Below are 13,570 nucleotides of genomic sequence, written 5' to 3' on the forward strand. Positions count from 1 at the left end.
AAACTCAGGCTACTAGCAATGGTTGCTTAGCAACTGAGCTATCTGAAAGCCCCTCATAAAGGTTATTTAAGCAACTTTAGTTACTTTGTCAGAAATAGTTTTCCTTTCTTTCTTTCTTTCTTTCTTTCTTTCTCCTTTTGTTCTCCCCCCCCCCCCCCTTGTTATTTTTAGATTGGGCCTTTGTAGCCTAGGCTGGATTTGAAGTACCACATAAAATTAGAATGACTTTAAACTGCTCTGTGCACACACACACACACACACACACACACCACAAACACATCTTCACTTCCCAAATGCTGACATTACAAGTGTGTGACACCACACCTGGCTAACGGGGGTTTTGTTTGTTGTTTTTGACTGTTCTGTTTCTTCCTCTCACAAACATCTCCGTGCACACAGGTGCCTGCTTTGTGTTGTATCTTGCAAATTCACTGTGAGGGTCATTTGTCTTCTTTGGGAGTTGAGGACTGAGAACTTACTGATCACTTAAACCAAGGATGCAGAGATAGCTGGGTGTTGTGATGCAGGCCTCCAATCCCAACATTCTAGAGGCCCCATGAGAGGATTGCTGAGTTAGGCCAGGGAGGCCTGCCCAGTCAGGGTTATTAGAGCTACAAAGAAGCACCATGACCAAGAGCAGGTTGGAGAGGAAAGAGCCTGATTTGGCTCACACTTCCACATCATAGCCCATCACTGAAGGAAGTCAGGACAGGAACTCAAACAGGGCAGGAAGCTGGAGGCTGATGCAGAGGCCATGGAGGAGAGCTGCCCACTGGCTTGCTCCCCACGGCTTGTTCAGCCTACTTTCTTATAAAACCCAAGACCACCAGCCCAGGAAGGCCCTACCCACCATGGTCTGGGTCCTCCCCCATCAGTCACTAAGAAAATACCCTACAGACTTGTGTACAGCCAGATCTTACAGACGCATTTTCTCCATTGAGGTTCCCACCTCTCCGATGACTCTGGATTGTGTCAAGTTGGCATAGAACTAGCCAACACATCTACCCACTAAACCCTGTCTCAAAAACAAACTCACAAAGCTGATAAATTGCATTATCTTAGTGCACAGACTATAAAACATTTTGCTCCTGGAATCCTACTGATAATGGAGATACTCCTAGCCTAAGGGTGAAGGGTGTGGCTTAGCCATAGAGCCCTTGTTTACCATATATAAGGCCCTGGTTTCTATCCCCAGCTCAAGAAGAAAAACCAAATCCTCTGTTCCAGTGGACCTCAGTCACACTGTAGTTTGTATTCTGAGAGAACCCGGCAGCAGCAGTCCATCGCTATCTCTTAACCCTGCAGTTCTCCCCGTGTCAACCCTGCTGGGCAGCTCACAGAAAGACCTGTTTGTATAAATTAAGTATATGACTGGCTCCAAGGTTGAGGGGAAAGTTTATATTGTAGATATGTGGGAAAGCACAGCTAGAGGCACCTGGAAGAGTCCAGAGCAGGGAGACAAAGTCGTACCCTCAACATGACCAGCAGACTGGACTTGGTCACAGGGCGGGGATGGGGTTGAGTTGGCAAGAGAGGTGGACCAAGAGAGTGTGGGCCTGACAGAAACAGTAGGGTTATAAGGGAAAGGAGGAGCTGGAGGAGGGAGGGAGTTGGAGGGGTTTAGGGTAAGGGGCAGGGTGAGCAGAGTTCTGAGAGCCACAGGTCCAGGTGGTGCTGAGCTAGCCTGGAGGCCAGCAGGAGCTTTGCTAACAGGCACCACAGCTGGTCTTTTGTTTCTTTTGGACCTGATACTGTTCCCGGCTTTACACAACGAACTTTGCTTTGACCCTACACTCCCGTTTAACAAAATAGTTACATAAAAGCCACATTTTCCAAATCTTCTGTCTCCCTCTGATTAAGGAACCAGCCCCAGGGATCCCACTGTGTTTTCCTCCCTCAAGCTTCCAGTCAATAAAAGGCAAGTTTGGAACTCTGAGACAGCTCAGCAGGTAAAAGTGTTTGCCTCCAAGCTGGAGGGCCCGAGTCCCATCCTGAGCCCCCTACCCGCAGCGGAAGAAGGGCCAAGTCTCCCGTGCTATCTTCCAACCTCCACACTTTTGGTGCGGAACAAATACATCCCACACCCAAAACTTAAAACCTCCATTGCTGAAGTCCTTGGCATCTCTGGGGGCTTTCTTCACAGAAGAGGCTCCGAGAACCATTCAGACATGGCTATGCTTAGAAATTTGAATGGGACAAGAAGAAGGAAGCCAGGGGGCTACCGAGAGGCATGTGAAAGAATAGAGGACAGGACCATGGATATCTAACAGTGAAATACAGACATGCCCAGGCGGTCGTGGCACACACCTTTAATCCCAGCACTTGGGAGGCAGAGGCAGGCAGATCTCAGTGAGTTTGAGGCCAGCCTGATCTACACAGCGAATTCCGGGACAGTCAGGGCTATACAGAGAAACCCTGTCTCAAAACAAAACAAACAAAACAACAGCAAAAAAGAAATAGAGCCATACAGGTACACTTAACTGCAGAAGATTGTGAAAAGCCAGGCATGGGAGCTGAGGCCCATAGTCTCTGCAAGCGGGACACAACGGTGGGATGACCATGAAATTCTGTTATTGTTTGTTTTTGAGACAAATTCTCTCTGTATAGTTTTGGATGTCCTGGAACTCACTCTGTAGACCAGGCTGGCCACGAACTCACAGAGATTCACCTGCCTCTACCTCCCGAGTGCTGGAATTAAAGACATGGGCCACCATGCCCAGCTTTGTATTGATTCTGAGGTCAGCTTGGTGACAATATGAGACTCTATCTCAAAAACACAACAAGATCATGAGAGTTGGATAAAGAGTGGCAAGCAGTGAGGGAAGTAATATGGAACCAGGGAGGGGGAAGAAGAAGTAGCCCAAGAGGAAGAGGCAGGGAATGCTGCTCAGTCTTCCAGACACTCCTGAAATCCCTCACTTACCTAGCCCAAGCTCGAAGAAGCTATGACTCAGAAGAGAGTCACCAGGCCAATTGGAGAGGGACACAGTGCATACAGTCAGGAGGTACTAGGATTGTGGAAGCCCAGGAGAGAGAGGGGCCAGGAAATCAGGCCCCTTAGGCCTAGCTGAAGAGCCCAACCATCCCTACTGCTTTAGCAGGACTTTGGATCCCTGTCCCCATAGGGAATCCCTGGCCTGCCACACTCTGCTAAATTCTACCTGAACCACACCCGCAGTCCCTCACTGGGAGATTCTAGGTAGGGGTTCTACCACTGAGCCACACCCCTAGCCCCTCACTGGGGGATTCTAGACAGGGGCTCTACCACTGAGCCATACCCCAGACCCTCATTGGGGAATTCTAGGCAGGGGCTCTACCACTGAGCCACACCCCAACCCTCCTTCTACTGTTTAAATCCCTGCCCTACTTCCTCGCTGTGTCTGGACTCCTTCCTAAGCCCTTTGACCCTGACTTCTACTTTCCCCCACCATTCCCCTCAGTATGGAAAGCTTCTGGCTGGTTACCTACACAATGCAAACGTGTAAACATCTGTATGGAAAGCGCTGTTCTTGCCTTGGACAAACAAGATGGGTAATCTGTCCATCTTAATGTCTAGAAGACAGATACACAGTGGGGCAGTGGGGAGGGGCAGAGATGACAAAGGAGTGGAGGGGAGAGTTGCCAGGGAAGACTTCTGCCTTGGTGACTTCTGAGCTGAGACCTTTGAGAGGGAATCAGATAAGCAAATGGGGAAAGGAAGATCAGAGGGTGCAAAACCCTAAGTTACTGAGGTAGGACAGGCCACAGCATGCATAAGAACCAGAGGTGAGCCAGACACTGGGGAATGATGCTACCTGACGTGGGGAGATGCGTAAGTACACCATCCCTCTTTTTTTTTTTTTTTTTTTTGAAGACAGGGTTTCTCTGTAGCTTTGGAGCCTGTCCTGGAACTTGTTCTGTAGACCAGGCTGGCTTCGAGCTCACAGAGATCCACCTGCCTCTGCCTCCCGAGTGCTGGGATTGAAGGTGTGCGTCACCACGGCCAAGAGGTCCTTCCTTCTTGAGGTCTGCTCATCTGTTGCTTGTTGTAAAATGGCACAAGTAAAACCCTGATGTGTCCCATAGCAGGTGAGTACCCCATGAGAGAGACCTCTGCAGCGTCCCACAGCCAGTAAGTCCAAACCATGGTGGGTCACAAAAACGCCATGCAGACAGAGTTTGATTGTGGAATTTATTTGAGATAAAGGGGATGGGAAGGGAAGAGAGAATGGAAGAGACAGAGAGGGGGGAAGAGAGAGAGACAGAAAGCTATCTCCTTGGGGGCTGGAGAGATGGCTCAGTGGTTAAGAGCTTTGCCTGCTCTTCCAAAGGTCCTGGGTTCAATTCCCAGCAACCATATTGTGGCTCACAGCCATCTGTAATGAGTCTTGGTACCCTCTTCTGGCCTGTACTGTATACATAATAAATAAATAAATAAATAAATAAGAAAGCTACCTCCTCAGAGAATGACAGAAAAGAAGAGAGAGTGGGCAGAGCTTGTCTCTTAAAGGGACCTTTGTGCCTGGGTACAGACTAGGATCCTGGGCTGGCTAGGGTACAGCCTGGGTACATTCTGTCAAATGACAGGGCAGGCCAGCGTAATGCCTGAATCCTAACACTGTTCCCAAGACAGTTTGACCTCATTGGGCCTAATTTAATGCACCACAGGAAACAAAACACTGGAACTGCAAGATGCCTCAGTGGGTAACGGAGCCATGCCTCAAAGCCTGGATGCTTGCATTCAATCCCCAGAACCCACTAATAGAATCACCTCCTACAAGTTGTCCTCTGACCTCCAAATACAAATGCTACAGACACACATAAAGCATGAGCATATGACTAACAAATGTAATTTTTTAAAATATTGGTACAGGGGCTGGAGAGAGGAGAGCCCAGTCCTCAACAGCACTAGCTGGGACAGGTCAAGGCAGTGCAAGCCTTTTATTCAAGCACTGGGGAGGATCTCTGTGCGTTAGAAATCGGAGGTCACTGGCCTACATAAGGAGTTCCAGGACAGTCAGAGCCACCTAGAGAGACCCTGTCCCCCCAAAACAAACGACAATACAAACAAAACAAAATGCTTGCTGGTTTTCCAGAGGACCAGAGTTTGGCTTCCAGCACCCGTATCACATGGTTTACAATTACCAGTGTCTCCAGTCTTACAGTATCTGATACCCTTTCCTGACCTCTGCACACATGTGGCCTGAACACATTCACATAAATAGAAATAAAATAAATCTTAAAAAATATTGGCGCTGGGTGTGGTGGCTCATGTCTTTAATCCCAGCACTCAGGAGACAGAGGCAAAAGCCAGGCAGGGTGTCGCATCTCTTTAATATTGTCATGCATTTTTTAAAATGATTTGTTCATTTTTTATGTGCATTGGTATTTTGCCTGCATGTATGTCTGTATGAAGGTGTCAGATCCCTAGAGGTAGAGTACAGGCAACTATAAACTGACATGAGGGTGCTGAGAATTAAACCCAGGTCCTCTGGAGGAATAGGCAGTGCTCTTAACTACTGAGTCATTTCTCTGGCCTCTCACATCTTTACTCTCAGCACTACTAGGCAGAGTCAGGTGGATCTCTGTGAGTTTAAGGCCAGCCTGGTCTACAGAGTAAGTTCCAGGACAGCCAGAGCTACATAGTGAGACCCTATCTAAAAACAAAACAAAACAAAACAAAACAAAACAAAACAAAAAATCCAAAGACATTGATTGGACACTTAGGATTTGTAAATACTTACCATTGATAATTCAGTACCAAGAGACCTCAAATTCCTAGATGAAGACACTGAGACCCAGAAATGTGAAGTTACTTACTAATGGTCACACAATTAGAAAGTGCCAGAGTCCAGTCCAAACCTCCTGTGGCTCCCAGGACTGGTCAGACCCTGTGGGTTATACGGTTGAAGGCACAATAGTGCAGAGGACTTTTATGAGTCAAGCCAGTGCTGGGCAGGATATTGCCCGTCACTGCCTGGAAGAAGGCCAAGCACTCCGAGTCACCCTTGGCCTGGCACTCCTGTACCACCCAGGTTAGGGAAGGGAGGCAAGTAGCACCAGATCCAGGGCGTGGCTTTAGTCACCCAGTAGTGAAGGGTGCCTAAAGTTCTATGCAAATACTTTTGGGTGTCAGCCAGGTCACTGAGCCAAGAGTCCTGCCCACTACCCTTTCTGGAAGAAATAGCCAGCCTTTCTGTAAACACTTGGAGGAGTGGAACCGAATGGACCTGGAGCTTTTGAAACTGCTCCCAGAAGTTGAGCTTAGACTGTCTATGGAATTCTCAATACAAGGCCAGAGAGACTGCTCACTTGGTAAAAGGCAGCTGCTGTCAAGTTTGAAGAACTGAATTCGATCCCTGGGACCCACATGGTGGAAAATAAAACCTGAGTCCCACAAGTTGTCCTCTGACCTCCACACTCAAACACATCCACATACAACAGATAGTAAGTAAATGTAATAAACTTTTGAAAGTAAATAACAGGGACATTAACAAAAAGAAGCAGGGCGTGGCTGTGCACGTCCGTCTCAGCACTTGGGAAGCAAAGATTTGAGGGTCACCAGTTCAAGGTCATTCTCGGTTATGTAGGGAGTTCGAGGCTAGCCTGGGCTCAAAAAGAAAAAAAAAAAAACCGGAGGGATGTGTATGCAGTCAGTCACCGTAGGCCTTACACCGTCCCAACTGTGTACTTTCCTAGGGTTCTTTGGCCGATGACTTCGCGCTTGCTCAGGAACTTGCCAGCTGGGTGGTATACATCCACCTCCTCCTTCCACCGCGTCTTGCCCACTGCAACCTCTAGCTGGCTGTGACTGCGCATGCGTACCGACGCCCCCTCCAGCCCCGGGTGGGAGGAGGAGATGGTGGGAGGAGGTTGGGCCCCGCGGCTTGCCTGGCTCCTTGTTTCCCTATCTCCTTCCCTCGGGCGGCGGCGTCTCCCGGCGCTCACAGGGCGGTGCAGACCCTGCAAGAGGGTTGCAAGGTAGCACTCAAGGGTTAGCCGAGACGGGAGGGTTCCGGAGCCCCACCCCTGGGGAGAGGCCTCCTGGCAGGTGAGGAGGGCAGAGCAAGGTCCCAGTCCCCTGCAGATAGATTGGGGGTAGGACACTAGGACCCCTCCGCGGACGGTAGACTTAAGTCCGGGTGCCCTGGTTCTTGAGGAGTGCATGCGATGCCAGATGTTCGGGACTCCCTCCAGTGAAAAGTCCATTCCTTTCGTCTTTTTCTCCAGGTCTCCCTATCCTACGAGGTTCCCAGTTCTACACCAGGAATGCGATTTAGCGACCAGAAGGACAGGGTGGACACAGCATCCATGGACTGAGACTAAAGGCAGGGTAAAGCCCCCTTTTCCACTTGAAATCCCTGCCACTGCACCCAGAGGGCCCACCTCTGGGACAGTGTGGCCAAAGGCGCGCCCATGGAGCTCAAAGACCCGCCTCTGGGCTTGGAAGGCACGGCCTCTGACTGCTGTGATGCTTTTTGTATAGCCCCGCCCCTCCCAGGTTTAGCGGCCCCGCCCACTCCAAAATAGACTCCAACCCTCACCCAGCAAAGAAATGATCCCTTGGTTTGATTTGCTTATCTCCTCCCAGGGTGCGCTTAGGCTCCATCTTCCAGCCCCGCTGCTCGTTTGAATCAAGATCAGACTTAATCAAAACCCTGGTCCTAACTGACTTTCTGATTTTAGGCCCCCACCCCGTCTCTGTGAATTTGGTATTCACCGGCGTCACCCCCACCCTCTTAACTGCTACCCCTGGGTTCCTCTGACAGCAAGATGCTCGGTGGAAATGTGAAATCCGAGGCCACTTGCCAGGACCCGGTGACCAAAGGAGGTGAGAGCAGCCCGAGTTGTATGTAGGGATCATTCCCCAGGATTGACAGCTGAGAAGAACCTGTTAGGACGATTCGGAATTACCCACACACCCGCCCAGCGCTCAGGCGCAACAGGTTGCAAAGGATTTTACCCTCACCCGCCAATCTGGCTGGACCTTCCATTTGCTGGGGCTCAGGAAATTACAGGAGGTGCATAGGGAATAATGTGGGGTTATGGGTAGAACTGGCAATGAATACTTTACTAAATTTCAGGACCAGAATTGGCAACTCTCTGAGATAGAACGTGGGGTGAGAGGGCAAACAGATGTGATCCTTAATGGGACTCCACTGTGACACTTGCCTGCTCAGACACTTTGAGATGCCCCTCTGGTATTAAGATAATGGCAGAGCCCGGCGTGGTAGCGCAGGTCCCTAGTCTCAGCACTCAGGAGGCAGAGACAGGGAGATCTCTGAGATTGGGGCCAATTTGATCTACAGAGAGAGTTCCAGGACAGCTAGGGCTGCATAGTGAGGCCCTGTTTCAGAAAGCGTGGAGAGGGGAGACAGAGCCTGGCCTGGGCCCAGGGCGTGCCTATTAGTAGAAGCTCACCAACTCTCACGTCCCCTAGTCCCCCACCAGGACTTACCCAGCCAGCCCACCGCATCTGGGAGCGTGCCCTCCGGGCCCCGCCGGCGGCCCCCACCCCAGCGCCCGCACCGCTGTCCGGACTGCCCCAAGGCTTTCTCGTACCCATCCAAGCTGGCCACGCACCGACTAGCGCACGGCGGCACCCGCCCGCACCCGTGTCCCGACTGCCCCAAGGCGTTCTCCTACCCGTCCAAGCTGGCCGCGCACCGCCTCACGCACAGCGGAGCTCGCCCGCACTCCTGCCCGCACTGCCCCAAGGCCTTCGGCCACCGCTCCAAGCTGGCGGCGCATCTTTGGACCCACGCACCTGCCCGCCCCTACCCATGCCCCGATTGCCCCAAGTCCTTCTGCTACCCCTCCAAACTGGCGGCCCACCGCCACACGCACCACGCCACCGACGCCCGCCCCTACCCTTGTCCACACTGCCCCAAAGCGTTCTCGTTTCCCTCCAAACTGGCGGCTCACCGCCTGTGTCACGAACCCCCGACTGCGCCCAGCAGCCAGACCACTGGCCACCACCGATGCTCCATTTGTGACCAGGCCTTTGGCCAGAGACGCCTCCTGTTGGTTCATCAACGCAGCCACCACCAGTCCGAGGGCCAGGGAGAGAGGGAGTGAGCTGTCGGTCCAGCCGCCCATCTGCCTCCACCAGTGTCAATAAAGACCTGAATTTCTAAGCCCTGTTTTACCGTGTGGCGTTCCCTCTAACAGGGAGAAAGACAGGGGCTTCATACATGTAGCGCAAGTTGGTCTGGAACTCTCCATCCTCTTGTTTTGGCCTTCCAAATCCCGGGTTCCAGTTATGTATGCCATCTCTTGGGATTGGCTATCCTGGAATCGGTTTAGATGGTTGGGAAAAATTCTATTCGTGTGGAAAGGCAGGTGTTATCCGATTGGCACTGGATTCAAACCTCGAGCCTGGTGATAGGGGCCCCTCCTGCTCCCCTATACACACACATACACACACACACACAAACACACACACACACACACACACACACACACACACAATTTGAATGGCAAAGGTAAAAAGCCTGATAGCATCTTGGGTTGGTGAGGCACACAGGCTCTTTGTTTACTGCTGAAAGTAACTCGGTGCCTCTGCCTTGACCATAAGGCATTTACAGCACACACTTATGGCTGGGATTTATCCTGTACACTCTAGCCTGTGATAAAGGCATAAGAGAACAGCACTGTGGTGTGGCCACACTGGGAGCAGGCCATCACATACCCTCTACCAGGGATCAGGAATCAGAGGGGAATGTGTGGCTGTAGGAAAGAGGCCCACACTGTGTTTACTAAGTGCTCTGAGCACAGGAGGGGACAGAGGCCAAAACAAAGGACAGACCACCACCAGCAGCAGCTTCTGGGAAGCTCAACGCAGGAGTGCCTCTGAATCTCTTGGGAACCTGGGACAAGATGTGTAACTTCTTCTCTGGGAGCTAGGGCTTTGTGTTTTATGTTTGTGGGATATTTGTTTTTTTGACAGGGCCTCGTGATTCCAGGCTGTCCTTGGACTTATATGGTGCTGGGGACTGAACCAGGGCTTCATGAATGCTAGGCAGGCTCACACACTTTTCAGTGGGTTGGTCTTGTTTCCTTGCATTTATACATGTGCACCATATGTGTACCTGGTGCCTGTAGAGATGAGGATGTTAGAGATGCTTGTGAGCCACCATGTGGGTCCTAGAAGAACCCTGGCCCTTTGCACAAACAAGTGCTCTTAACCACAGCACCATCTGGTAATCCACCATAAATACACCACCCTCCTTTTTGGCTACCTGTTCGGTTTTATTTTTTTTAAAACTTATGGTCTATGTAATCTTGGAATTCATTATATAGACTAGGCTGCCTTCAGTTCCAGAGACCTGCTTTCTTCTGCCTCCCAAGTGCTGGGATTGCGTGTGTGCCACCATACCTGGTTCTCTTTTTAGTGTTTTAAGATAAAGGTTATTCTGTAGCCTGGCTTAAGCTTATGGCAATCCTCCTACCACAGCCTCCTGAATGGGGATCACAGGCGTTTGCTAACACTCTTGGCATAACAAGGTTGCTGTAAACCGTGTGGAAGAGGCAGCTGTCATGCCAGGACAGGTCAGGTGGGGTCTGAAGGATGAGGGAATTGATGTTGCCTACATCTGTGTTCTGTAGATCTGCATTACACACCTACTGTGTGTTGAGCCCTGCATGTGGCACTAAGTGCACAATGGTGAAGACCCAGTCTAGAGACAGTGGACACTAATCAAGCAGTGGCCCAAAACAAAACAAAATGGGGCTAGCAAGATTGGTCAACAAGTAAGAATACTTACCTGCCGACCTGGGACCCACATGGGGTGTTCAGAGAGGATCAGCTCCTGAAAGTTGTCCTCTGAACCCCCACATGCATGCTGTGGCACATGCCCCTCCTCCACTAAATAAATAAAGCTGAGCTAGGAGTGGTGCCACACACCTGTAGTTCCAGCACTCAAGAGGCAGAGGCAGGAGGATTGCAAAAGTTCAAAGCCAGTCTGGTCTACATAGCAAGTTATAGGCCAGCCAGGGCTATAGAGTGAGGCCCTGCCTACAAATAAAATATACGAACAAGGGCTGGAGAGATGGCTCAGAGGTTAAGAGCACTGATTGTTCTTCCAGAGGTCCTGAGTTCAATTCCCAGCAACCACATGGTGGCTCACAACCATGAGATCTGGCACCCTCTTCTGGCCTGAAGGTATACATGCAGACATAATATTGTATACATAATAAATAAATAAGATCTTTAAATAAATACATAAAATATACCAACAATGCACACGCTAGGCCTGTTGGCAAGAACCAGTCTGAGTGGCTTGGAGCACTGCTTTCCAGACACTGGGGAGGTGAGAAGGCTGTGGTGGTGACATCTGTGATCTTAAATGTTCACAACCCTGTGCTTGTACTGACACATGCCAAGCCCTACCTGTCACCGGGGGTGGCAACATTTTCCTGTAAAGAGCCAGACAATTTACAGGTATCAGTTTGTCTTTCTCCATCACGAGGGTCCCAGGGATCGAACCTAGGTTGTCAGGCTTAACAGCAAGCACCTTTACCTACGGAGTCGCCTTCCTGGTTTTTGTTGTTTTGTTTGTTTTTTTTAAGAGATGAAAGGAGATGTTTTCTTGGCTAAGGTCCAGGGATTACACCATGATGTAGAAAGCATGATGGCTGAAGCAGTCAGGTTAAGTCCATGGCAGTGGAACATTCAAGACTGTAGCATGGCCTCTCAGTAAGCAAGAGCTGTTTCGGATTTTGAGATAGTTATCTCAAGCTGGTCTCAGATGTATTATGTAGCTGAAGATAACCTGGAACCTGTTTTGTTTTTTGTTTTTTTTTTGAGATAGGGTCTGACCTGAAACTTACTCTGTAGATCAAGCTGGCCTAAAATAGATCCACCTGCCTCTGCCTCCCTAAAGGTGTTTACCATCACACTTGACTCTAAGTCCTAATTTTTTTTAATACTTAGATTTTACTATTTGATGTGTATGGGTGTTTTGCCTGCATGTATGTCTGTGTGCCATGTGCATGCCTGGCACCTGTGGCAATCAGAAGAGGGTACTGAATCCTCTAGGACTGGAGTTATAGGTGGTTGTGAGTCACCATGTAGGTGCTGGAAACTGAACCTGGGTCCTCTGCAAGAGCCAGTGCTCTTAACCACTGAGCCATCTCTCCAGTTCCTAAGTTCTATTTTTTTCCAAAGATAGTATCTCACTCTGTAGCCCAGAGGCATCAAGCCTACTAAATGCCCCTAAATGCATATGCCACCTAGACCTGGGTTAAGATACAAACCTAGCTGGGCGGTTGGTGGCACACACTTTTAATTCCAGCACTTGGGAGGCAGAGACAGGCAGATCTCTATGAGTTTGAGGTGAGATCTCTATGAGAGTGAGCTTCAGGACAGGTTCGAAAGCTACAGAGAAACTCTGTCTCAAAAAACCAAAATAAAAACAAACAAAATACAAATCTAAAGAGTTAAATCCCAAAATGTTTAGATGAAAAGTATGGAAAGGAGAATTATATTAGATACCAGAAGTAAAGAAAAAATATACGCATACATATATGTGTGTATGTATATATGCACATATATATGTATGTATGTATGTATATATATATATACATATATATTTTCCCCCAAGACACGCTTTCTCTGTAGCTTTGGAACCTGTCCTGGAACTAGCTCTTGTAGATCAGATTGGCTTTGAACTCAGAGATCCACCTGCCTCTGCCTTCCAAGTGGTGGGACTAAAGGCCTGCACCACTACTGCCTGGCAGAAAACATATTTGAAACCAAAAATAAGCACAAATCATGAACAAAGAGACAGATAAGCTTGACCATGAGCAGGTGTAGAGTTAAACCCACGAGGAGACTTGCCCCGTGCTCCCTGAGATTGAGGAGGTGAGGAACTAAGATCTGAATGTTCCGGAAGTGGACAGAGGAAGTGAGCAGGCTGCTGTGCTGCAAGAGGCTGAGGAAGCCTTGGAGGAGGGGTCAGGATCCTTCCTCCCAAAGCTCAGATGGCAGCAGTGCTCACACAGAAGTGAGGCACAGCAGTGCCTGTTTCACAAGGCCAGCATTTGTGAGGTGGAAAGGAGGGCCAATTCAAGGTCACCCTCAGCTACTTATGGAGTCTGACGCCAGCCTTTAGCTATGAGACTGTCTCAAAAACAAGGAAACCAAAGGTGCTGATCTGGCCCCACCTTACCTTGTACAGACAAGGTCCGAGAGGACAGTGGCAGAATAGGTGGAAGTGTGTCTCTAGGCAGCCCAATGCCCTACTTCCTCCCTGCCCCCTCCAGAACCTTTGCACCTGCTCTTTAAGGGCTCTCTGGGGGCTCTTGTGCACGTGCCTAGTCCCTGCAGAGGACCAGTACTCCTTTGACAGGTCTTACAACCCTATCTAAATGCACCCACATTGTGCCCCATTGCCTGTCACGCTGCCCCGTTTAAAGTGCACACACTGCATTTGCCACTGCCCAATGCTGCACTGCACACCTATTCCCCAGCCTCACCACTACCAAGCACACAGGCCCCATGACACCAGGGACTAGTTCTTTCTTCACTCTGTCTCCCTAGCATTTCACAGATGGGCACATGGCACACAGAATGACTTACTAAGGACAG

General features: G+C 49.8%; 1 protein-coding gene across 7 annotated transcripts; it reads left to right on the forward strand.

Moving 5' to 3' along the window:
• The first annotated feature begins 4,420 nt into the window (after positions 1-4,420).
• Positions 4,421-9,116, forward strand: Znf575 (zinc finger protein 575). 7 transcript variants are annotated; one of them, XM_085694541.2, is made up of 5 exons: positions 4,421-6,426; positions 6,679-6,851; positions 7,210-7,307; positions 7,666-7,810; positions 8,420-9,116. In XM_085694541.2, the coding sequence occupies exons 4-5, from the start codon at positions 7,753-7,755 to the stop codon at positions 9,055-9,057; spliced, it is 696 nt and encodes a 231-aa protein (XP_085550667.1). In that variant the 5' UTR covers positions 4,421-6,426; positions 6,679-6,851; positions 7,210-7,307; positions 7,666-7,752; the 3' UTR covers positions 9,058-9,116. The 7 variants fall into 7 exon arrangements, with proteins under 7 accessions (XP_085550667.1, XP_085550650.1, XP_085550661.1 ...); XM_085694524.2 differs by having other exon boundaries at positions 4,423-6,426; positions 7,210-7,312; XM_085694535.2 differs by lacking the exon at positions 6,679-6,851 and having other exon boundaries at positions 4,423-6,426; positions 7,210-7,312.
• Positions 9,117-13,570: the final 4,454 nt, after the last annotated feature.

Source organism: Myodes glareolus, chromosome 1 (assembly GCF_982192425.1).
Source record: "Myodes glareolus chromosome 1, mMyoGla1.1, whole genome shotgun sequence".
NCBI lineage: Eukaryota > Metazoa > Chordata > Mammalia > Rodentia > Cricetidae > Myodes > Myodes glareolus.